We start from the raw sequence: 23961 nt of genomic DNA, 5'->3' as shown, positions 1-23961 counted from the left end.
TTCATAGTTCAGTCTTGGGATAGTAATAGAAAATTTTCAAGGAGCATGAGTTGGTGTTTCTATCAAAGCCGACAGTTGTTCTTTATGGAAGGAAGCTAATTTGATAACAAAGTACAAACTGTATCAAGCACTCAATTTATGAAGTGTGGAGTTGGTTTTCACCTGTGACTGAGCCCTGCCTTGTGATGCAGTTCTTTGCTTTGAGTGTGTGTTTCTTCCACTAAGACCTTATTCAGCAGTGGGAGTAGATCTCTGAGGAGATCCAGATTTGGACAGCAACAGAAACCTTCTCTGTTGTGTTCCTGTTTCATTTATTGGCTTAACTGGAAAGGAAGTGCTTGCTTGCAGAAAACACGTGAGGATGCGATGACGTTGCTAAATTGCAGGAGTTGGGAGGAAAGACCTTTTGAAGTTGGCATTGCTGCTGAATGTAAGTGCATGGATCCAGGGGCTGGCTTCCAGAGGATCTGACTTGAAGTCTGGTGATTTGATTTGTGAAAATGAGGAGTTAATGACAGCAAAGAACTTGGTAATGATTGTGCTTTTATCATAACGTTACCTAATACTAAGTATTTTGAGTAGTGGCATCCTAGTCTTCAATGGACAGCTGAGATGAAGTTATGTGGGTGGCTTTCACCTTGATTGTTTTTTTTTTTTTTCTTTGAAACAGCATTTTGTCTGAAAAATGGCAATTGCAATAACTACTTGTGCTATGACAGTGAATCCTTAATACTTGAGGACTGCTTATAGGCTGTGGTAGTAAGTGCTGCCTTCAGAGAGGTTTTTATATGTGCAGTAAATAAAATCAAAGGCTGTGCAATGTCAGTGCAGCGAATGATAGTTAATCCATGCCTTGGCAGGTGAGCACTGGCTATTCAGTGGTTTTATGATAGGTGGTCCTGTGGAAATACGATATGGGTGCATTACTTATAAATAGTATACAATTAGTATGTACAGGGGTGGCCAACTGAAGGTTGAATGCAGTTTTAATTTCAAAAATTTAGCTTTTTGACTTGGTATCTTTGGTTTTCTTTGTTTATGTGATGTTGAAACTTCTGATGGCCCTCATGCTACATTGTAGCCTTTTGTTTGTAGTTCTTCCCTATTGGAATAGGGATCTGTGTGCAATATGTTCATCTCACAGACAGCTTCATATTTTTTCATGCCTTTCGCTATTCATGGAACTTGTGATAATAATCTATCCTCAAAACACCATTCAAGATTTGCAATAAGAAATGAACCCATTGATACAAATCGAATGGTAAAAGAATTGGCAAGAAGGGAAAAGACTGACCATTAAGCATGTCTTGATTTTGAAATACTAAAGTGGGGACTAAACTTTTTTTAGCACATACTTACTTTTCTTCTCAGATGAGAAATGCACATCTCAGGGGTACAATGCCTTTCCTTGTGGAGGAAAGCCTGGCTTCTGAAATCATCTGATTGGAGCTATTACAGTACAGAATGATAGAAATGTGTAATCTTGACCTACTTTTAAGCTTTTTTTTTTTTTTTTTTACAGGTTTAATTTACATTTCCATAGTGAAGTTTGTAGAATGTACCAAAACCTGCTTGCTGCATGTAGAATGTAACCCAGTTAAATTGGTGTAAATTATTTTCCTTCTTTCAAAGCCTGCTGTTTCTGCAATATTTCACTTGTATTTGTCCAGTGTTCAATCTTAAAGCTTTACTAGAGCTCCTTGGGTCATTGCTAGTTTCTAGTAGTAACAGTGCAAATTTAAGATCTATATTTATAAGTTGTGAGTGTGTTTTATGTGTGTACACTTGCAGAAAATAACTCAAAACAACCTAATACTTAGATATAAGATCAGTAATGTTGTTTCAATTTTAAATTATTTTGTTGTTAAAGGTCTTCCATATCTCAAGTTGAGAAGTTCCATATCGTACTAAACATGGAGAAAGAAGAAAAGAAGTTTGTCAATAAAGCAGAGGAGGATGAGATGGTAATGCATTCTGTTCACCTATATTTATACAGGGAAAGAAACACACTTTCATGGTTTTCTCTCTATATGGGGCATATTTCATCAAGAAGGGGACTGTCTCACTTTAAATGAGTTTAGCAATTCTATAAGGTTATCCTTGATAGTCTTTTTTGGTCTAAAGAAGTCTAGTCTTGGGATAGGGAATGTTTTTGTTGAAAGCCTTTGCAAAGGTTCTGTGTTGGCTACATTGAGGTCAGCAGTCCCATAGGTAAAAGATTTTGGTATTTAACTTTTTCTTTGACATAAAATGGAAGCAAAGTGTTTGGTTTTGTTCTCCCACCCTGACTCTTGGAGCTTTTTTCTTGTCATTTAAAGCAGGTTAATGCTCTGTACTCTGACTGTACTCTGCATCCTCTTGCATAGTCATATTTATGCAGATAAGACCCACTCCCTAAAGCATGGCAAGTAGTTTTATGGGTATTTTGGTAGCACATAAACTTTGCTTCCTACTAGAGTAATGATATCTCTTCTTGTTTGTCCTGGAAGACATAGTTAGCTTTGACAGGCAAATAGTGGCAGCTGATCTTTAAATTTCTAGCCCATTCTAGAGACAGCAGAAAATATTTAGGGTTTGTAGGGATTTTGGTTTTAAAGAATGGTAGATTCCTGTGAATTGAAATCCTTGTTGCTTCTTTCTGCACGCTCCTAAGAAAAGCTGCTCTTCACTAGACCAGCTCTAATAAGGAGAGCAGGAAATACCCTTCCAACAAAAAATGATCACTAAACCACATGCTTTTTGAAAGAAATAATTTTGTTTTGCCCCCAAAGAAGCATTAACTTCTCCCACTATGTTTCACCCACCTGTTTTTATTGGTAAGGAGTCAATACTGACTCCAGTGCTTTGGGGCTAGCAGAGAATGGGGCTTGTTTCTGCTTTTTTGTCAACCGAGAAGGCTGCAAAATGAACTTGTTGAAAAGCCTTTTCTTAGGAAAGGAGTTTAAACAAATTCTAGTACTGTTTAATGGAAAGTACAAAAAAATTTGCAAAAAATTGGTGTCAGTATGAACAATGTAGGTGGGACTCAATGGGAAACTTCATTGCCTTTTAGCAGCAGGAAATATAATCTAATGATGTAATGTGAAACTCAGGAATGTAACACAGCATCTAGTAAGTCACTGAATTATTTTCTGTGCCTGGCTGTCATCAGGTTAAGTTAGTACTTGCCTTTGACTAAGGCAGACTTAGTACTTTGTGGGTTTTTTAATGGGCGAGGAGGATTTTTCCAGCTGGTGCAAGTTACAGAACCTTTGACAGCGCAGCTTACAGTTTCTAACGTTTCACAGTAGCATTTCTTGTTAAACGGCAGGCAAAATAAGCCAGTTTCTCTACTAAAAAGTAGTGTTTGACAAATGTATTTACATGCATGTTTAGAAAGTATAAAATTCTGCTAGCAACAGAAACTAATGCTGGTGTTCGAAGCTGTGTATGCTAGCTAATCAAACGCTAATGTGGTAAAATCAACGTTTGGCAAAACCAAATATGCTTTTACTCTTAACTGCTTAGTTGGCTTGTGCTAGGGCATGGTTGTGGTAAAAAATTTGGTGATTTACTGAGAGTTAAGGCAGGTTGAGCTGCAACCTAAGTCCTTAGGGAGCAGTGCAGAGAGGAGACGGGTACTGTAATGAAATGTTGTAAGCAATGCGTACGCTCTGCCTTTCTGAGGCTTTTACTGATGTTTCTATTTCTGACTGAGCAAAACAGTCCTCCTTTTTGTTGCCTCCCTGTCAAGTATTAAGTTGTTCAAGTCTTTCCTCCCCCCCCCCCCCCCCCCCAAAAAAAAAAAGGATAAAATGGCTTTGAAATTTGATTCGCTTTAAATACCGCACTTTAAGAAAAATCAATGTTGGTTTCCCAAGCCAGAGCAATTAAAGAGGGTCATTGTTTGTTATTTGTTTCTCTGTTTCCATGCAGGAGATCTATGGTTATGATCTGTGTCGATGGAAGTTGGTGCTAGTTGCTGTAGGAGTGATCTGTTCTGGTGGCTTTCTTCTCCTCCTCCTCTACTGGATGCCTCAGTGGCGTGTGAAAGCAACATGTAAAAGGACTACGCTTAAAGACTGTGAAGTGGTTCTGCTGAGAACAACTGTAAGTTTATAGGAAGGTGTGCTTCTCCCTGTTTGCAGTTGGTTCACATCCCTCTCACTGCTTGCTAAAATACACAAATTGTTGCCTGCAGTGTAGACAAAATCACTCGTGCAGAACTGTGGTCCTTGGTATTGTATGTAGCTGTGCTGCCCGTATGGGAAGACTGACAGCTGTTTGCAGAGGATGCAGCAAAAAAAGTCTTCACTTTTGGATTTTAAGAATTAAATATGTGAATGCGGTTGTCATCAAAAGTTACTGAACAGATACCTTGTTCATATAACCTGATAACATGGTTTTCGGGTTTTCCCTCCTTTGTTCAGGAGAGATACATTTGTTGAATTAAGATGTAACGGTGGACCCCAGTGTGATTTGATTTCAAGTGATTTTCTTCCTCCACAATTGCTGTGTACAGTCCCTGGTTATGGTCTTAAGTCCTCAGTTATTTGAAGTTGCAGGGTGGGTGCAGCTGAACGCATAGGAATCCCACAGTTTTTCCTCCTACAGAAAAAACCTATTAAATTGTGAAGGGCTGGAGATGTCAAAATTCAAGTACAACGACTCATTGTTTAAAAAAAAATAAAAATCTTTTCAGTGTGAAAAATACACTTTTAGAATTGTGGAAAGAAAATGCATTCGTAAGGTAGCTGATACTAACTTGGGGATATCTTCTGTAGTTATGTATGGGCTCTGCTAATCTGTCATCTGTCGTTGACAAATTTTAACAACTGTTGTAGTAAAATGCTGTTTAAATGGTGTTTCAACCAACTCATTTTTTCCCCCTCTTCTTAAGGATGAATTCAAGATATGGTTTTGTGCAAAGGTTCGCATTATGCCTTCTTTGGGAGCCAACCCTTTACAGAATCCTAACCCTATTGTACACAAGGTTTCAAATGGCCATGCTGTTCATTTCTGTGAATCTGCTGCAGAAGAGAATAAAAATGATTTGGAAAAATATTTGCCTGTAAGTAAACTTGCAATACAATACTACACTTGTTAATTTTCAAAGTGTCTCAAGTAGTATCTAGAGTAAACACTCACAATACAGTACATGTGAGCTGCTACTTTTGTCTAAAAAGCTAACTTACTCTTTGGGTGGAGCACCAATCTGTTTCTCAATAACTTGCTACTGGAAATTATGGAATGCTTGAAATACTATTTTGAAAGAAAATTATTCATTTTTTAGTGGCGTTTTTCTAAATTCACATTCTATTGCTGTTCAGAATAAAGTCAGTCAGGAGAGAGGTGTCAAGTGGTGCTAGTTTAATAGCTGTCTGTTGCCCTTGCAGATTCGTTATTTCACACATCACAGCGTGAAGTATTTCTGGAATGATACAGTTCAAAGTTTTGATGTTGTACGGTAAGAATACTTTTTTCTTTTGTGTTGTGCTTCAGATTACATTTTTAAAAAATACAACAGAATGCCTAAGAATGTGGTGAAAACTGATATCGTATTCTGACCAGCTGTTTTAGCTCATTGAGCCTTTGTTTGAACCATAGTGAGAGCAGGTGTGACTTTGGAAGGAAGGTATTTGTTTAATTTACCTTTCTCGAGCATGATTCGTATGGGATGACAGGCTGCGTGCCTCTGCAGGCTTTTTGCCTGTTCTTGGAGTGTTATTTGAGAATCGGAGCACCTGTTTATAGACAGTAGTTCCCCTTCTATAAACTCTTAAAAACCTTCCTTCTGATGGAATAACTTATTTTTTGCATTGCTGCTGAACTAGACCCAAAAGGAGCATCTAGGAAGAGGGAAATTAACCAAGTACCTTGTTGCTCAGGTTTCTGTAGGCTTGTGCTGCTACATTTTAGTCCCGTTGAGCTGAATTTGATCCCTCTTTTGTTACTCTTCAGTAACGAAACCAGGTCTTTGCTCTCATTGATAGAAAATCTCTTTTAGTGGGCGGTACTAGCTGTGCTCACCAAATGGGATGTGCTGTATTTTCTTTTATCCAGCATCTCTTCATCTTTGGCATTAAAGAAGAAAGTTCTTTGTTCTGATGATACTGATAAGGCCTTTTCACAGTGCTAAATGAAAACAGGTTTCTCAATTTTTGACACCTGCTTGTTAAAATAAGAAGTTCAGATCAGAAATATAACCTCTTCTAAAATTAAATCAATGTTCGCTGCATTGAACCATCATGTGGAAAAGTCCAAGCACTACATATAGAAAAAAATAACGATCAGTGACTGAAGGAAAGAAAAATAGCCAAAATTTCTGTGAGAAGAAACATACTTGGCAAATGTTTCTTATGTTTTCAAAAAACGTCTGTGCAAATAGTATGGAAATTTATCAGCAGTGACAACAATTTAAAGACATTATCATAATACAAGCAGTTACAATACGGAGCACTCCTCCTCTGGGAGGGTGGAAAAGTCTCAGTTCATGTGTAAATAATGAATAGCTTTTTATGTATTTTTTATGTTAAGCCTCCCATGAATTACAGTGGTGCAGATAGTGACACTTGTCATTTTGCATTACTGGGTCCTGTTTTCATGCCTGTAGCATTGCTAATTTAAACCGTTCAAAGGGAATATTTCCCACAGATGAGATTAAAAAAAACCCCAAAACTATACTTTTATGCTAAGAACTGGTATAGGAAAAAAATCATACGACTCCACACGTTAAGAAAGAAATGTTATTCCTTACCATTAAAGCAGTGACTTGAAACTTGGCATTTGTTGGCTGTTTCACTATGCCTTTTGATGTTCTTGTGATAACTCAGCCAATTCATAAGCCCAGGAAAAATCTCAAATATGCTTGTGAAGTTATGTGAGCATTTATTCAATCACATTCCTGCTGATATGCCAAACTTTCATTTGTTTGATGTGTTAGCAACGACTGAGCCTGACCACTTGTTTAGTCAGGTACTGTAGCCGAGCTGGCCACCGTTATTTAGCAATTGGATAGTAAAGAGGAGAAACAGCTGGATCTGAGACATTCCTGATACTGGCAGAGTACTTGGTCACTTTTGCGCTTTCTCTAAAGTGAATTTGTTACGATCACGTAGTGAAGGTACCACCTCTGAAATAACAGCTGAAGTTACGGATGGTAAATATTCTGAAAAGAAGTCTTAAACATTTGTCCTTCATAGAGATACTTTTTCTTAATCCGCTCTGCGGTTTAGGTAAAAAAACAGGAATTTGTATTACCTAATAATATGGTAGACAATCAAGTTAATATTTGTAAAGAGACAAGATATGAGACTGAGGGGTTTATAGTAAAATCATAAGGTAAGCAACACAGTTGTATTTGTGATCCAAGCCTAGTATTGCATCATGGAGAATTACTCTGTGCAGTTAATCATCCAAGTATCCAGACACAGAACAGTTTGATCACATAATTTAAGACTTCACACAATACAGAAGGGAAGTAACTTAAGATTTCTTGGGCAACTAATTCAGTTCTGAGAGCTTGGGTTTCATATCATTGTTCTTTTTGTAATAACGTAATATTAAGATCACTGTTTTAAACACAGGAAATGCAAGTGTAATTGTTCTTAAACTAAATCAGACTTGGTCACATAGCCAAAAAGGATGCAACTTTGACCTTGTATGTCTGTTTTGTTTTAGCTAGTGTCAACTGAATCTCTGTTAGTTGATGAGTGCTTTTTGTAATAAACTGTATGGACGTGGGGAGTTTTTTTTTTAATGCCCTGGGAATTCAGTACTGTAACAGTACAGTAAAAAGCAGATAACATCCTGCTAGAAGCTCTGTCTTTGCATGGACATTACACACATAGGTATGCATATTTGCATATAAAGCACTTAGTTTTAGGGGCTCTTCTTAAACCCACTGTTACGTTCCTTTTTGTGCATCCCAAATTGAATCATTTGGGATGGAATGGAGGAAAGGCGCTGTTATTAACAGAATTGTATATTTAGTCACCTAAAAATCATGATTTTAAAATCCTTGTACTTGGAAAAATTTTAGGGAAACGTTGTAAACCTGTGGCCACATTAAAACATTAACATTTTTACCTTCCGTTCTTTTATGAGAAATTGGCAGAAACCTGGTCCTAGCCTTTGCAATAGTGAGGATGTTTAAAGCTTTCCCCGTGTTCTAGCGAATGGAAATAATTGTTACTATATATGCAGAATAAAGAGGTTTTTTTTCTTCACTGGGACAACTCTGCATCTTCTTTGGTAGATAACTTAATAGATACCCAATATAAAAAAGGCTTGTGTTGAATAGTCCTGGTTTTGTCATGTGATCTGTGAAAGCCTTTTGGAAGGTAATGATATTTTTCTGTCCATCCAAAGTATATCTGCTAGAAAATGCCTGGATATTGGGCATGATATGTCCGATTTCCCAAGTTTGGTAGTTGAAATGATTCCATAGCTGTAAACATAATGAAGTTTCAGGTGTGCTTGCTTATCTGCAGATCTTATAAATTATAGCATTTTCTTTCACAGCATGTAGAAGTGTTCTGTGAAGATGAGTCTTCCGGTGATAAGGAAGTACTTAAAATGTAGACTGTATTTTACCTAGTCATGGATACATTTTTGATAGCGAGAGGCTGCAAGATAGCTTCAGTCTAAATTTATTTGATAAATTGATTAATAATTTATTCTAAAATGCTTCCATTACTACTTAGACAATTAAGATAATTTGAAGAAATACTAATCCATGTTGATTTCATATATTTTATAAAAACTTGCTCACTTTTTATTTTTAGAGGTCTTTCAGTACTAGTTATGCTAGTGTTTTACTTCATATTTTTTTTTTAGCGTATCTCCATTTTGATTGAAATAGATATGACTGTCCTACAGAGTAAGACGTGTCAACAGGAGGACTGTTTTTAACATCTTATTGATATCTGCAGTTGTCACAACATTGCTAGAAAAACATTAATCTATAGACTTTGTTTTTTTTATGGTACAGTGTAACCCTTGGTGAAGACCTAGATCTTCTGAGTTACTGAATACTTCATTTAAAATATCAGGTTTCTAAAATAACTCATTAACTTTTTCCTTTACTTAGAGGTCTAGATGAATCTACATTCTGTTCTTCAATTCATAACGAACACAGCACAGGACTGACAAAGGGAATGCACGATTACAGGTAATGTTACAGTATTTGGGGGAAGAATTGTTTTCATTCCATTACCTGTCCTCAAAGCGTTAACAAAACTAGAAGACAATTGAGCAATTAGTGTTTACAGACAGGCTCTTAACACTTCCTTCAAAGAAGGCTGTTAGATGTATGAAATTCTTGTTTTTCTTACCTATACGTTGAGTAGGAGCTAGACTCTGGTACGGTGTTGAGTTACTTTTCCCAAACTACACTGACCATGGGCATTAGAACTATTGCTTAAAGTAATTCAGAATGTATTTCTGAAACTGTATTTACTACTTAACATTTTGAAATAAAATGAGTGTATAAAAAGAATAGGAAGCAGTTATGTTTTCAACCACATTGGCAGGTATACAGTGAAATTTGCAGTTGATGTAAAACAAAGTAGTTATTTTTTTCCAAATAACTTGCCTTTAATTGACATAAACGTTACCATAACATACTGTCATTGTTGAAGGGCATGTATGGGTTCAGAGGCAAATAGCCTGATTCCTCTGGAAAAGTCCTTCAAGGGCTCTTTATCTGGAAAGATGCCCAATTGTCTCAAGCTGCAGCTTCTTGAAGGCTTGAAGGGAATGCTGAAGGAGATCGCTCTGCTGCTTCTTGTTTTCTTTCCCATCCTTGGCTAGAGGTGATTGAGAGAGGGGTTAGTGTACTAGATTGCCGATAAAGAATATTGGATGCCAGGAACCAGCAAACCTGGCCTGAACTGTAACTAATTCCTTTTTTTAGGAAGATCAGGCTGAAATTTCCAGGTCTCAGGACTTTGGCTTGAATTTTAAAAGTTAGTTAGTATCACAGGTGTGTCCCATAGCTTGCATGGATCTCTCTCTGGTTGGTTGGGGCTAAGTGCATTCCCCACTTTTTCTTTTAATTGGCAAGAAATAACTGGGGAAAAAAAATACTGATTTTTTTTTTTTAACATGCTATTTTAGACTAACTGTAAAAATGCCTGTCAAGGGACACAGCTGAAGTGCGTAGGTATAGAGGAACTTAGTGTAGGAAAAACCTTTAGAGTGTAACTGTAATGGTACATAGTTCAGGGATTTCTTGGTTCTCAAATGTGAACCGCAAGCTGGAATATCTATTGTGAAAATGTAGATATGTACTTAATCATTGGTGTTCTAATTTATTGATACTTTCCCCAAACTGGGATAGTTTGGGTCTGTTGCATCCTGGCTGTTGTTTTTGTTTTTTTTTTTTTCCTTCAAATGAGACCATCTTAGAGTTTGAAATATGGAAGTATCTCCTTGCTCATCATTCAATTTTCTGTCAATTTGTGTCTCTTACAAGAAAAGCCTCTTCCTTAAGAACATCCTTTAAAGGCCTTTTCATGTCAATGTCATTTAACCAGGTCAGATCCCATCAGAGGTTAGTTTCTTGCTTCCCCTTTCATAATTTGCCTTTCTTCATGCTAAGAATAAAACTAAGATACAGAACCATGTAAAACAGTGCCTTCCTGCAGGGAAAGATTTAGCACTTGTTTGAGCTTAAGTTAATGAGAACCCCATACTGGCTTTCAGAATGACATGTTTACTAACGTTGGACTTACCGTTTACAGGGAAATCTTATTAGAAATAACCTAAAAATTAAGTTACAGTTTAAATTGAAGTATAAAATAATTATCTTCGTATTGGAACATCTCACCGGGTAAATGTTTTCTGTTAAATGCCTTTTGAAACAATATGATAAATAAAAGGAGCCACAGATTAAATAGTATTTTTATACTTTCTCATATTAATGGAGTTACTTTGAAGTGCATAAGATTTATAATAAAAATTTTGACTATTTTTTGGTATTTTTCTTTTTTTAATGCAGAAAAGCATTCTATGGAGTAAATGAAATTGCTGTGAAAGTGCCTTCCATTTTTAAGCTTCTGATTAAAGAGGTAAGATCTTTGACAAATTAAAAAGTATCATTAAAAATTACTTTAAGTACAATGACTATTGGACTGGTCTTCAAATAATAATGTAAAACAGAAACCTTCCCCTAGAGCCCAGCACTGTAAAGCAAAAGGATATGGACCTTTATTTTTGAGCTCTCCAAACTTAAAAGGCTGTAATCTTGTCAGAATTCACAACCTGGTGCCTTAGCAAGGATGCTAGAAAACGTGTCAGAATTCTTTGAGAGGATGTGCATCTTATTTATTTTTGTTGTTAATTTCAAACATAAAATCACTGATTATGTTCTCCATTATGGGCCCAGAGATTATACATTACAACATATGTGTCAAATCAAATGTGTTCTTGTGTATACTTTTGGATTTGTTCCATTTTCCTTGTATCGCATGGATTTGAACGATTGACTTGTTATCCATGTGATTAGAAACTTTTGAACGAAGAAACTTTCCAGCCTGAAGTAATGGGGTAAGAACTTGAGGTGTCAGTGCATTTATTAATAAGAAATAGGTAGTAACATCCAAATTAAGGTAAAAATTGTATCTTAAGGTGCATCAGACGTTCCCATCATTTTGCTTTGAGGTGTAGGGGAAAATGCAGTCTTAAAAGTATGTATTCATGTATTATTTTAGTGGGAACTGTGCTTTTGAGGGGTTGAGGAAGTAGTGAAAAAGAGGGAAGTTTGGCAAAACAGGCAAAAATCATGTGTAAAGAACTGAAAGATTTATCTCCTCCATGGAGGAGGAGGATGATCCTGACTCTTCTGATGGAGACTGCATGTGACCTTTTGGTGTAACTTTAATGTTCTGTTACTCTTCTAGGTTCTCAACCCTTTTTACGTTTTTCAGTTGTTCAGTGTGATATTGTGGATCACTGATGAATATCACTACTATGCATTAGCAATTGTGATCATGTCTGTAATATCCATTGTTAGCTCACTCTACACCATTAGAAAGGTAAGTTCAAAGACAACAGATACATCTTTTCTGCTTTTTACAGATTGGTTTATTTTGATGTGAAATTGCCTACAAATCTTGAAGAATTTTTCAGAGCTATATAAGTAGAATATTGTTATGGGTTTTCCCTCTTTGACCTGAAAGAATTTGGATTTACAGTTCTCTTCGAGACCCTCCTCTGCTGACCTTCTGTGCTGTTGAATCACTAGATTGACCTCAGATAACAGAAACACTACCTCACTTAAATAAAACCCCGGCACGAGTTTGTGTACCAAGTTGGATTGATAGTAGTGATTCCATCTTGCATTGTTTCATTCTGTTTGAAAAAGTCAAACGGAATTGAGCACCGGCCAAACATTTGGATTGTTAAATTGGTGATGCATTTTCCTCTGTTGACTTAGCTGTCGAAGTACTAGTTATATTTAAATTGCAATCTCTGAATTCAGACCAGCGACAAAAAAAACCCAACTCTTACCTTAATCCAAGTTCATAAAACTACTGCAGTTCTTACTTATGTGTGTTAATGACCAAATGTTTTTATAACCTTTTGGATGGTAGTGTATATTTGCCATCAGAATGCTGTTAAAAGTAGGAACCTGTACAGGTTGATGCACTCAAACTTTATTTACCCTTAAGTTTCCTATGTTCAAAAGAAAGTTTCGAGTAACATTTTGTTACAAAAGAATGTTAGTAAAGAATCTCATCAATTCTACGTGTAGAGATAGAATGTGCATTCAGAAGACAAGCTTTGCTTTTAAATAATGAACTGTTTTCTCCCCTTTGCAGCAATATGTTATGTTACATGACATGGTAGCAGCTCACAGCATTGTCAGGGTTTCTGTCTGCAGAGGAAACCAAGGTAAATTTCACAGGTGGTCCAGAAGGTTGAATTTAAATTGTTCATTAAGTGTGAGTATAAAGTTGGCGTGCATCTGTGCTTTCTTTGAGTGGCTTGAAATGCTTGCATTTCTTAGCAAAATTGCACGGGAAAAGGAGAAGTTGCAAAGTAGAATTTAAATAGGGTAATCGCCTGTTCAGGATTGTCCTTCTAGGTGGTATTTTTAGCGAGTATCATGTTTGTTCTAGATCAGATGCTTGTCCTATTCCTGTTTCTCATTATCTACCGCTCCACACATATGTAGTTGTTGTTGTAGGTTTTTTTTTAGCTTAGATGTACATGTGTTGGGTTTCCATTACAGTTTACCCATCAGGGGCTGCAGATTGATTTCTGGACTGTTGCTCATTTGGATACCACAGTAGTTGAAGATGGTTAGGTTGCGGTGTGTGATATTGTTTTGTAGGACATGCACTTGTGTTGGACTTGTGCCTTAATACTGAAGTTATACTTTAGTTAATTGTTAATATCCTTTGTACAAGCTTGATTCCTTTCATTTTTTATGATGAACTATATCCATGTGCTCTAGAGTCACCACCTGGATCTTAGCTGTGGGGATCTTTATCAGGTTTTGTAGATGGTGGCTATTTTCAGGTAAACTTGTTTGTGTTTTAACACTCAGAAATAGAAGAAATCCTTTCCACTGACCTTGTGCCTGGAGATATCATGTTGATTCCATCTAATGGGACAATTATGCCCTGTGATGCAGTACTTCTCAGTGGTACTTGCATTGTAAATGAAAGTATGTTAACAGGTAAAGTAAACTTGGTACAGTTTTGTGTGGCTAAATGTGTTAGTTTATACCTGTGTGCATGCTTAACTTGCAGTATGCTCTAGCAGAGGTGGATATGTTTATTTTGCTTGAAATGTGCATGTTCTTGCAATTACATGTGCTCCTAAGTACTTACGTACTTGTGTTCTGCTTGTCTGCAACAGCTACTTGGTACTGCTTCACGGCTCCGAAAATGAGTGATGGTTTCTTGTTGAAAAGCTTTCTTCTTGATAGTTTGTCTTCCTGCCTCTTGACTTGGTGCAGATTGAGTTCTGCAGTATTTTTCTTAAGAAAATTTTTGCCCAAACTTTTTAGCTGCTTCCAGGAATGAAGGTAGTGAGTAGAATGTTTGTTCTGCTGTATTTAAAAACAGAAATTATCTCAAGTTGTGCCTGCGTACTGTGAAACCAGGGACCTGATGTATTTGAAGGACAGCTTCAGTAAATATGATGGACTTTTTGTTACTCCTTGGATAATCTGTCTGAACTGGCAGCGTTTAGAAAATTGTGGTTCAGAGATTGTGTGTTTTATCATGTTCAATTCTTTGAATATACTTGAGCCTCTTGCTGCTGCTAGCAACTGATAAAAATTGATTGCAGCCCTAGTTTGAGTGTACTGGCTCGCCAAAGGAGCTGAAAATAATTTTCTTCAGCTTCTAGTTTCTCCAAGTAAAGATGGGGTGATGCCTTGCAGCAGGAGAATGAAGCTTGTCCTGTTTTCTTTCGATGAACTGTATTTTACACCTATCTGATTTGAAGTAAGAGGCACAAAAGCTGTATTGGTGAATAATGAATAGAGTTAAACAGGAGAAGGAATCTGGTGAGCTGAGGCTAACAAGAGAGAGACTACCTAATAACATGCTGAAAGGAAGATGACTTTTTCCCTAAGTCTACTTCTGCGCTGATAAAGTGAGATTATATTGTTCTACTTGAAGTTTTGAAGGAAAAACATGTCCATTCTTATTTGATCTTGCTTATAGACTCTTTTTCCATTTCAGGTGAAAGTGTTCCTGTCACAAAGATTAATCTACCAAATCCTTCAGAATATCCAAAAGCAATGGGAGACGAAATATACAGTCCAGAAGCGCATAAACGGCATACTTTGTTCTGTGGAACCAACGTCATTCAAACACGTTTTTATACTGGAGAATTGGTCAAAGCTCTAGTAGTGAGAACAGGTATCGATTGTTACATTTAACATACTACTTGCTTTTGTAGGTTATGTCAACTGATAATTTGGAGTATTGTGTTGAATGTTGCTAGGCTCGGATAAATGAGTATACCCCAAATAATTTGATAAATGTCTTACAACAATAGTAGAACTAGATAATGGCCTGGAGAGTAGCAATTGGCAAGCAAGAAAGTGAATCAGTCTTGAGCATCAATTTAAAACTTACCTGAATGCATTTTCAGGTCCTTTGGATGTCTTTTACAGCATATTGGTTGAACTACACGTGCCTCTCTGAAAAGGTTTGGTGTGCCATCAGGTTGGGTGGTAGCGGGGGATGGCTTATTTTAGTGGAAGTCATTGGCAGTGTCAAATGTGTTTCTTTGCCCATAGTTTTGCCAAAGCACATAACATTTGCTTAAAAAATGTGTTTCATCTGGCCCTTTCTATAGAAGTGCTTATTCATACTAACATGTTAAAGGTTTGGTTTTAGATAATACAGGTGTTTTATTAAAAACAACTGCACAGGCTAATGTAGTTGCAGAATTCTGCTTTACAAAGATATTTTAAGGAAAAAAAAACAAACCACAAAATAGATGAACGTAAGCTATAATCCAAGCTACGATAGGATTGGATAGAATAAATTTGACTACATTGACTAGGATATTACTTAAAGCAAATTTTTCAACAAGTAATTTAATCCTAATTAGCCTTTCTCTGGTGTCTTCACTGTCTGTTAGTCTGTTTTAGCAGCCAGTGTTCTGATTTTTTAATTAAATTCATTAATGTCTTTCTAGAGGCTTTTACTAGTCTTTTTTTAAAAGAAGATTTCCCTTCCCTTGAACTCATCTCCCCTTTAATAATATCCATCTCAACTTCTTTTGTTCCTTAAATAAAAAATTTTACGTGCCCAGCCTGATGTGTATATACAGGTCTGAAAGGTCTAAAACAGGAACAGAAATGAACTGCTGAAGACATTTCTTCTACTCTGTGGGAAGGATAATGTTTTGGTTTTTTTTTTTTTTGAAGTCTGAAACCATGGTCCGGAACTCTTACAAGGAGAATTGTAATTGCTTCTAACACACTGAGTCTTACAGCTTTGACATCTGGAGTCATTTTTTTAATCTGCTCTTTGCCCATGACAGATCAGAGTTGGCTCCTGTGTTGGAAACAGGATGAATTTAGCTCTGTGGACCTTGTTCAGATTTTACGTATGGACAAGTACATTTTCCCTGCTATGACTATATATAGAGAGAAGATCAGAGAGGTGTAAAATCCTCTCTACTCTCCTTTCTGGTTTACAGGAACAGCTTTTAGGCAAATAAGGAATTTCCTACTTCACAGAACTGGATAGATGTCGCAGCGCTTGTAGCCTCTCGCTCATAAGATGTCTGATAATAACAACTAAAGTAATTCTGACGTACATAGAGAGATATAAGTGAAAATCCTGTTATCTGAAGAAGGGGGATGCCACAAAACTGAAGATACTAGAAAATTTAGTCCTTAAAAGAATTCTAGGAGAGCAGAACTCCATATGGTTGTGTGCAAGACATGTAGTCTTAATCTTGTCGTAAATCAGGATATAAGATTGACCTGCGGGGTGGTACTCACAGTACGCTTCAGAGTTAAGCCTTGAAAACGAAATGTTTGATGTTACAGCTGAAATATACATAAAATACCAATGGACTAAATGTATTCATTTTCTCCTGAAACTCAGTTCATGGATATGTTAGTGTATATACCATTGTGGCTCCTGTTGTAAAGAATTAAAAAGTGGTAATTTTTTTCAGAGAAATGTTCACTGAAGCAGTCTGTATGGCCAGTGTGTTCTCAAGACACCACACGAGGTTTTCATTTATTGTTTTACCCTGGTGTGTTCTAGCATATGTGCCTACAGAACCTTCTGCCAAACCATAAGAATAAATCAAAAGTAGTTCTGACTTTTTTTTGACTGCTGTGTCGAATTACAAAGCATTCATGACTAAATACTCAAGTACATACTGACATGCTGAACTTCTCTGAACAGGCCCATGGTTCGTGTTCTGCAGTAGCAAATGCAAAGCCTGGAGGCTTCACGCCTTGTTCCTCTTGTGATGAGCTCATCCTCTTTAAGACTGATGCAGTAGCTGCTTCGTTCTGGTCGAATCTTGTATGCCACATATCAGCATGGAGGGCTTAGCCTTTTCTGGGAGAGCTTAGCCTTTGCTGTGATAGTTTGCAGACTGAGCAGCTGTCAAGGAGCAGTCACTACCACCAGCAGGCCTGACATTGATATTGAAGGTGTAGTAACAGACTTTGAAGTCTAACCAGATACAAAATGTTTCAGGCATACAAAATTGGGCACTGGTGTTGGCCTCTTTGTGTGCTGAGGCAAAGTTTCAAGGAGGATCTCAGGGTATCTGTTGGTTGTCTAAGTCGCTGAGACGCCTAGTCTCCTCGTTCAGGCCTCAAAATGCAGTCAAGAGGTGGGTTTTCGCAAAAGATGAGTTGGTACACTGCAGGGTTTTTCTTCTGAATCTTTCTTTCTGGCTATCAAGGGAGCTTACAGAGACTTGCCATTTGAGTAGTTAAGGTTGGACTTTATGAATAACTTCATTTTCTTTTTGCAAGGACTGGCTTAATTAGACAATAATAAATATATCCACTAGCTCTGCACTGTGAGGGGCAAAATGTGATACAGCTAACTCCTCCAGGCCAAACCGTTTGAGGGTTTACTGCTGCTGTAGAAGAGGGGTTCGTTTGACTCAGCTGCATGTCCTTGCCGTGGGAGAGGAGCACTTAGTATGATGTGCACGTACGTTTTTTGAAGCACCTTAATTACAGTATTGCAAAACATCTGTTTCTGTATATTGAGAAACAGTTGTAATGAAATGAGTAGCTTAAGGGTTTCATTGAGGTTTTTAATATGTTTTAATAGCTTTGCTCTTGTTTATACTTTTAATAACTTACTCCTTTTTATTTTTAGGTTTTAGTACTGCTAAAGGACAGCTTGTTCGTTCCATACTATATCCAAAGCCAACTGATTTTAAACTCTACAGAGATGCCTATTTGTTTCTCCTGTCTCTGGTAGTGGTGGCAGGCATTGGGTTTCTTTACACAGTTGTCAATAGTATCTTAAATAAGGTATGTTTTCATTTCTGGTCCCGAACCGCCTTATTTTAGAAAACGGTTTATTGTGATTTCCAACACGTTTCAGATGATGAGAAACAACTCGATTTTAAGTGAAAATTTAGTTGCTTTATTTTGTATCAAGGGGATGAGAAAGACAAGCTCACTTGAGAACAAAATTCAGCAGAGAAGCAGAATTTGAATATATTAAAGTGAAATTTGAGTTTACCTCAATTTCTACTGACCCAATTACTAGATTTTAATCTTTATTATATGTAAGATTGCCATCTGACTGATAGCGAGTTGGAAGAAATAGGATACAGCACATCTGAAGCATACTGCAGCAAAAAAGTCCTTACCAAGAAATTGAAAACTGTTATTTTTTTTCTCAAAAAAAAAAAAGTGTTATTCAGTTACTGTTATTCAGTGATATATTTACAGGTGAAAAAGTGAAATGAGGTTATAGGTTGTGGCTAATTTAGGACTCGTTTATCATGGTTGCTGATGGTAGGTGAAGATTGTGCTAGGTTTCTGGGCAGTCCAGAACTGCTGTACTGGGGAAAGCAATGTGTGGATTTTGCTTTTGCTAACAGTAATGTAACACTTCAGTGGGATAGTGAATCTTTGGGTAATGAGTTCTTGTTCATTAACTCTGACCTTTATTGCAGGTTCCAGCTCATACTATCATCATTGAGTCTCTTGACATTATCACAATCACGGTGCCTCCAGCACTCCCTGCTGCCATGACTGCTGGCATTGTTTACGCACAAAGAAGGTTGAAAAAAATCGGCATCTTCTGCATCAGCCCACAAAGGATAAACATATGTGGCCAGCTGAATCTTGTGTGTTTTGATAAGGTTAGGTGAATTTTGAGACTTTGTGTTGCCACCCGGAGAGGCACTGTATTGTAAATGAGAATTTGTATAGACTAGCAACTACAGGAAAATTCATTACTTTCATATAAGTTAGATCATTTTTGTCCTGTTAGCTTCCATGTATTCAGTGTTTACCACCTGTTAACTAACTTAATTTAGTCTGCTCTAAAAATTTGTTATAATACAGAGGTGCTTTCTTACCTCAAGACTCCCCAGTCCTAACTTACTACTGATGCCCCAGACATGTGAGAGTTGGGGACTATTAAGAGTTTTATTTAGTGCACAGGCTTCTGGAAAATTGAAGTGTGAGGTCAGACTTGTTTCTTGTTTTCATTTATTTCAATGAAAAGCCAAACTGACGTATTTTGTTACTTCTTAACAGTTGCTGGTTTAGCTGTGTAAGAAAGTAGTACCAATGGTTTAGTACATATTTTCTGTTGTTCCAGCCCCTGAATATAGAGATGTTCAGCTATCATCTTTGGATTTTAAGAGTCTGGTTCATTTGTCCTGTCTCCAAGGAGAGACATGATTGCTTTGGATGTTTTTTTTTTTTTTAAGTTATTTAACAGAGTTGGAACTTAGTTACTGGCAAAAAGCAAGGGCGATATTATATTTCTGGTCCTGATGTCTTCACTTTTAAGTGAAAACAAAATAAAGAATATTGTTCAGGTGTAATTTGGTTAATTAGCTGTTAATTTTTGCTTTACCTGAGGATAACTTGTTTCTGAAGGCTTTCTTCTTGCCGTGCCCCTTGGTTTGTTTTGCAGACTGGCACACTTACTGAGGATGGCTTGGATCTTTGGGGAATTCAACGGGTGGAAAACGCTCGGTAAGGATGAGCTCAGAGCTGACAGCAAATGTGATAGTTGTGCTCTAACAGCTTCAGCAGAATAGAATAGAAAATTCAATGTGAGCTCATATGTTTGCGTTTCTGTAATGACCTGTAAGAATGGAACTGAAAATATGGTTTAGGTGTAATGAGAGCTATAACTCTTACGAGGCTGAGGTGGAATTTAATTTATTAAAGTCGGAGACCTCCTTAGGCTCATACTGCAGAAATGATGTGGTTAAAGAATAGCATGTTTCCTTAATCCTGTCCTCCTGAGTGATGTCTTTTTGGGCTGCTAAAATGAATTAGCTTAGCTAACTGAGTTAAGTACAAAGTGATAAGAAGCCTCTGTATGAGGAACCAAACTAAACAGTGAATTAACACAGAGTTTTTGAAGGAGACAGAAGTTGTGACTGTTTCTGAAGATTCCAGCGCAGAGTCTTAATCTGTTTTCTGTGACGTGGGAAAATACAAGTGAAGAGACTTGTGCAGTCCATTTTCTTCTGTTAATCTAAACAAACCTTTTGAATTGGCTCATAATAAATAATTACAGTGCTAAGTATATTATAACTTCATTGTTTTAGTTTCCTTTTGCCGGAAGAGAGTGCTTGCAGTGAGAGCTTGCTGAAGTCTGAGTTTGTTGCTTGCATGGCAACTTGTCATTCCCTTACAAAAATTGAAGGGGTGCTTTCTGGGGATCCGCTTGATTTGAAGATGTTTGAAGCAATAGGATGGGTAAGTTTCTGCTTGTTTCAAGAGAAGCAACGTTTTTAAGATCAGTAATATGAAATTTCCTACACTGTTATATAGAAGGCAAGCCATTATATACTGTTTCAAGCTGTAACTGTAAAACAGTGGGGTTTTGACAATGCTCATGTGTCAAAGGAAGTCTTAATATGAAAACATTTCTGAAATGTCTCCTGTGCTGAAAAAATCTGAAGAGCTAGTTTACTGCTTTCTGATATGTGTGGCAAGGTTTCAATGCATATAGTAAACACATAAATAGCTAAGTGGATCTTAAGTTAACTGCTAGATTAAGACACTTAATTCCCACAGGAAATCTTGTTTAGAAAGATCGTTGCACCTTGGGCTGACTTCCAAGGTTGTTTTTTTTTTCTGAAAATTACATTATGAGAAAATCAGAGTTAATGAATATATAAATTAGTTGATTATTTTTAATACAGATTTTAGAGGAAGCAACTGAAGAGGAAACAGCCCTTCATAATCGAATCATGCCGACAGTGGTTCGACCTTCAAAACAACTTTTCCCAGAATGCAAGCAAGCAACAAATCAAGAAATGGTATAAAAATTCAAAGCAATTCTTTGAGTTAAAGTAATCCTTCGTGTTAAACAAATTTGTTTTACCATATGCTGTGGTTCTGGCTGATATAATTCAAACAGGATCAAAACTGTGTGTTTTTTGATGGCAAAGATAAACAAGACATGTTTAATCCGTTGTTGAAGGTAGTGGTTCAGTCTATGCCTCTTTCAAGGTGAGCGGGCTGATTGCCAGCATTACTATCCTTACAGACTGGTTGTGAAGTGCTGTAATGCTCTTTGAGCCTACTCGTTCCGATACTGGTGTCATTAACAAATTCTTATTGTGCTAATGAAGTGCTTAGGTGTGCTCACCTTGTAGTTTCAGTTAAAACAATTTTTTGTTAATGTCACTGCACAGCACGAATTTTTGCCACGATTGTACCTTAAAGATGTATGTTTTAATTAAGTGCCAAGTTAAAAATAAAATGTACTTGGCAGATTTAAAATTTTTTTTCTATCAGCGTTTTGAAGTATTTTTTAATACTTCAGCAGAAGAAATTTAAGCATGTGACTGTGTATTCAGATTATCACACGGTAGGTAGCGGGAGGGTGTAGCAAGTTGATTCCTCTGTATGGGTCTTCTTCTGTAGTAGATAAAGGCATCTTTTTTTGTTCAGAAACTGCAGCAGTTGACGTGAACATTCTTGAAACTTATTACACGATCTTTTGGGGATATACTTAACAATCATGGCCTTATGCTGAAATACCATAGCACTTTAATCATTTACGTAGGCTAAACAGACAGGTTGGACTGTGAAAGGTCTTGCAAATTCTAGTCAAGAAATCAAGCTCTGAAGTTCTACTATGTCGCAATTAAAGTAAAGGATACTAAACAGATGCAGTGTGTTCATATTCAGCTTTTATGAAATGCATTACAAATACAATGTGACTTTATTGAGAGTTGTGTATAAATGCATTTACTGATTTATGTGGAAATAGTTTGTAGCTGAAAAAAATACTTAATATTTACAGTAAATGTATTTTTTCTCTTTTTAGGAATTGTTTGAGCTTTCGGTAAGTATGCTTTTGCAATTAAGCATATACCTCTTTTTGCAAAATGAATATGGATGTAACCCTTTTCTTCCTTCCTTCCTGTATGACACAGACCAGTTATGAGATTGGAATTGTGCGCCAGTTCCCATTTTCTTCAGTTTTGCAACGTATGTGTGTAATAGCAAGAGTTCTTGGGGAGAAGAGAATGGATGCTTACATGAAAGGTGCCCCTGAAGTGATTGCCAGCTTGTGTAAGCAGGAAACAGGTAAAAGAACAAATTATTTTTATTTCTTCTGTAGTTCAGCTGTAATATGGATAATTTTAATAACTCTAAACTTGACCTTTTTAAAGTTCCTGTTGACTTTGAGTGTGTCCTGGAAGAATACACTAAGCAGGGCTTCCGAGTTATTGCTCTTGCTCACAGAAAATTGGAGTCTAAGCTTACGTGGCACAAAGTCCAGACTATTAATAGGTAAGAGTGACTTCACTTTATTAATAAGTAACAGGCTTTAAAAGCTACATGCTTAGGATTAATTATGAAAAGTTTATTTTTGTTTAAATCAATTACTGCTCTTCTTTAGCTTTCTTCTTTCTTGACATACGTAGTTCTGTGCATTCTTTATTTGTACCCTCGACACTGCATAGAAATTTAAGGAAGTTTTCTTGCAATAATGTAAATTCTGAGGAACATCTTTAAGCTTGAAATTAACTGTAATAATAATTCTTTATGGTGTTTAATGTATGTTAACGTGGCAGAAAAACCTCATCATATTTCTTTGTTACTGTGTTACTTAAACATATAATCTATTAAAGATAATGGCATGTAGTGGAAATCCTCCTGTGCATACATGATTTTAAACTAAAACGAGGGAGATAAGTATACTTGAATGGGAATGAAGATATCTCTCGTGCCAATTTTGTAAAGCAAATTCTTTACTTTTCATAGTTAAAAATAAACATTTCCACGTACTTTGATAAACAGAAAATCAGGCTCTTTAAGCTACATCTAATAATTGTAATTCTTCTAATGTTGTTTTTTTTTTTTTTCCCTCGGCTCCTTTTCTACAGAGATGCTATTGAAAGCAACATGGATTTCATGGGGTTAATTATAATGCAAAACAAGCTAAAGCAAGAAACCCCTGCTGTACTTGAAGATTTGCATAAAGCCAACATTCGCACTGTCATGGTTACAGGTTGGCATGTAACCTTTCATACTCAAAAGATAAAAATCCTTCTCTTTTTGGTCTTGCTTTTAATTATAGTGTATGAAGTTAAATTTTAGTGTCAATAGGCTGGGATTACACTGTATTTATAGCTAGAGGGAAGTTTAGAAACTATTGTGAGAATATTCAGACACCAGTGTTTCTTTTCGAGTGAAGGTTGCTTTGCTAAGTCAGAGATCAGAAAACAGTATGGGGATTAATTCTATTTTGTAGCTTCCTCTCCCTAGCTCCACGCACAAGTTGCTTCGTACTGAATTGAAGGTTGAAAAACCTTAGAGGTCTTCCAAATCAGCTAGGTGAAAGTCCTGGTCTAATCTTATCACTGACCCTGCTGTGAGCAGGAGGTTGGACTAGAGGATCTCCTGAGGGTCTCTACCATTTTGAATTATGTCATAATAACCCACTCTGTATTGGATTTTTTTGTTTTGTAAGCATGACTTACATCCCCATAAGCAGGCTAGGTATCTGTGCTCAGTGTTTTCTATGCAATATGTGTTTGCTTTTTAAATCACTGATATGGCAGCTTTGGAATACTGTTTTGATAAGCCAGCAATGCAACTTGGTGTTTGCACGTTCTGTGCCCGTGTTTAAAAAGCAATATTTTAAATGGCCGCATGTTTTCTGCCTGACTTTCAATATATACTAAGATTTGGTCAATAAGAGATCTTTATGGCTGAAAGAAGCATACGAAGTTTCTAGTGATGTTAGAACAGGGGAGAAATTTAGTGGGCTGGGCTTTGGATTTTGTCGGTAGGCTTTG

The 23961-nt window shown here is 36.7% G+C and overlaps 1 protein-coding gene across 1 annotated transcript in view; it reads left to right on the top strand.

Moving 5' to 3' along the window:
• Positions 1 to 23961, top strand: part of ATP13A3 (ATPase 13A3) — a gene marked incomplete at its 5' end in the record, with an annotated part of 39381 nt that overhangs the window by 2748 nt on the left and 12672 nt on the right. The window contains 19 exons of the mRNA XM_082486825.1: positions 1871 to 1964; positions 3916 to 4089; positions 4880 to 5050; positions 5376 to 5446; positions 9071 to 9151; positions 10982 to 11051; positions 11883 to 12017; positions 12804 to 12876; positions 13535 to 13666; positions 14682 to 14861; positions 17817 to 17974; positions 18628 to 18816; positions 19602 to 19663; positions 20248 to 20398; positions 20848 to 20964; positions 21981 to 21998; positions 22090 to 22243; positions 22330 to 22450; positions 23047 to 23171. Coding sequence (XP_082342951.1) covers positions 1871 to 1964; positions 3916 to 4089; positions 4880 to 5050; positions 5376 to 5446; positions 9071 to 9151; positions 10982 to 11051; positions 11883 to 12017; positions 12804 to 12876; positions 13535 to 13666; positions 14682 to 14861; positions 17817 to 17974; positions 18628 to 18816; positions 19602 to 19663; positions 20248 to 20398; positions 20848 to 20964; positions 21981 to 21998; positions 22090 to 22243; positions 22330 to 22450; positions 23047 to 23171 — 2276 coding nt within the window. The remainder of the gene's footprint in view (positions 1 to 1870; positions 1965 to 3915; positions 4090 to 4879; positions 5051 to 5375; positions 5447 to 9070; positions 9152 to 10981; positions 11052 to 11882; positions 12018 to 12803; positions 12877 to 13534; positions 13667 to 14681; positions 14862 to 17816; positions 17975 to 18627; positions 18817 to 19601; positions 19664 to 20247; positions 20399 to 20847; positions 20965 to 21980; positions 21999 to 22089; positions 22244 to 22329; positions 22451 to 23046; positions 23172 to 23961) is intronic.

The sequence above is a fragment of the Vanellus vanellus genome (assembly GCF_965231255.1).
Source record: "Vanellus vanellus genome assembly, chromosome: 8".
In the NCBI taxonomy this organism is placed as follows: Eukaryota; Metazoa; Chordata; class Aves; order Charadriiformes; family Charadriidae; genus Vanellus; species Vanellus vanellus.
The sequence above is the reverse complement of the archived record's forward strand: the minus strand, read 5'-3'. Positions and strand labels throughout refer to the sequence as shown.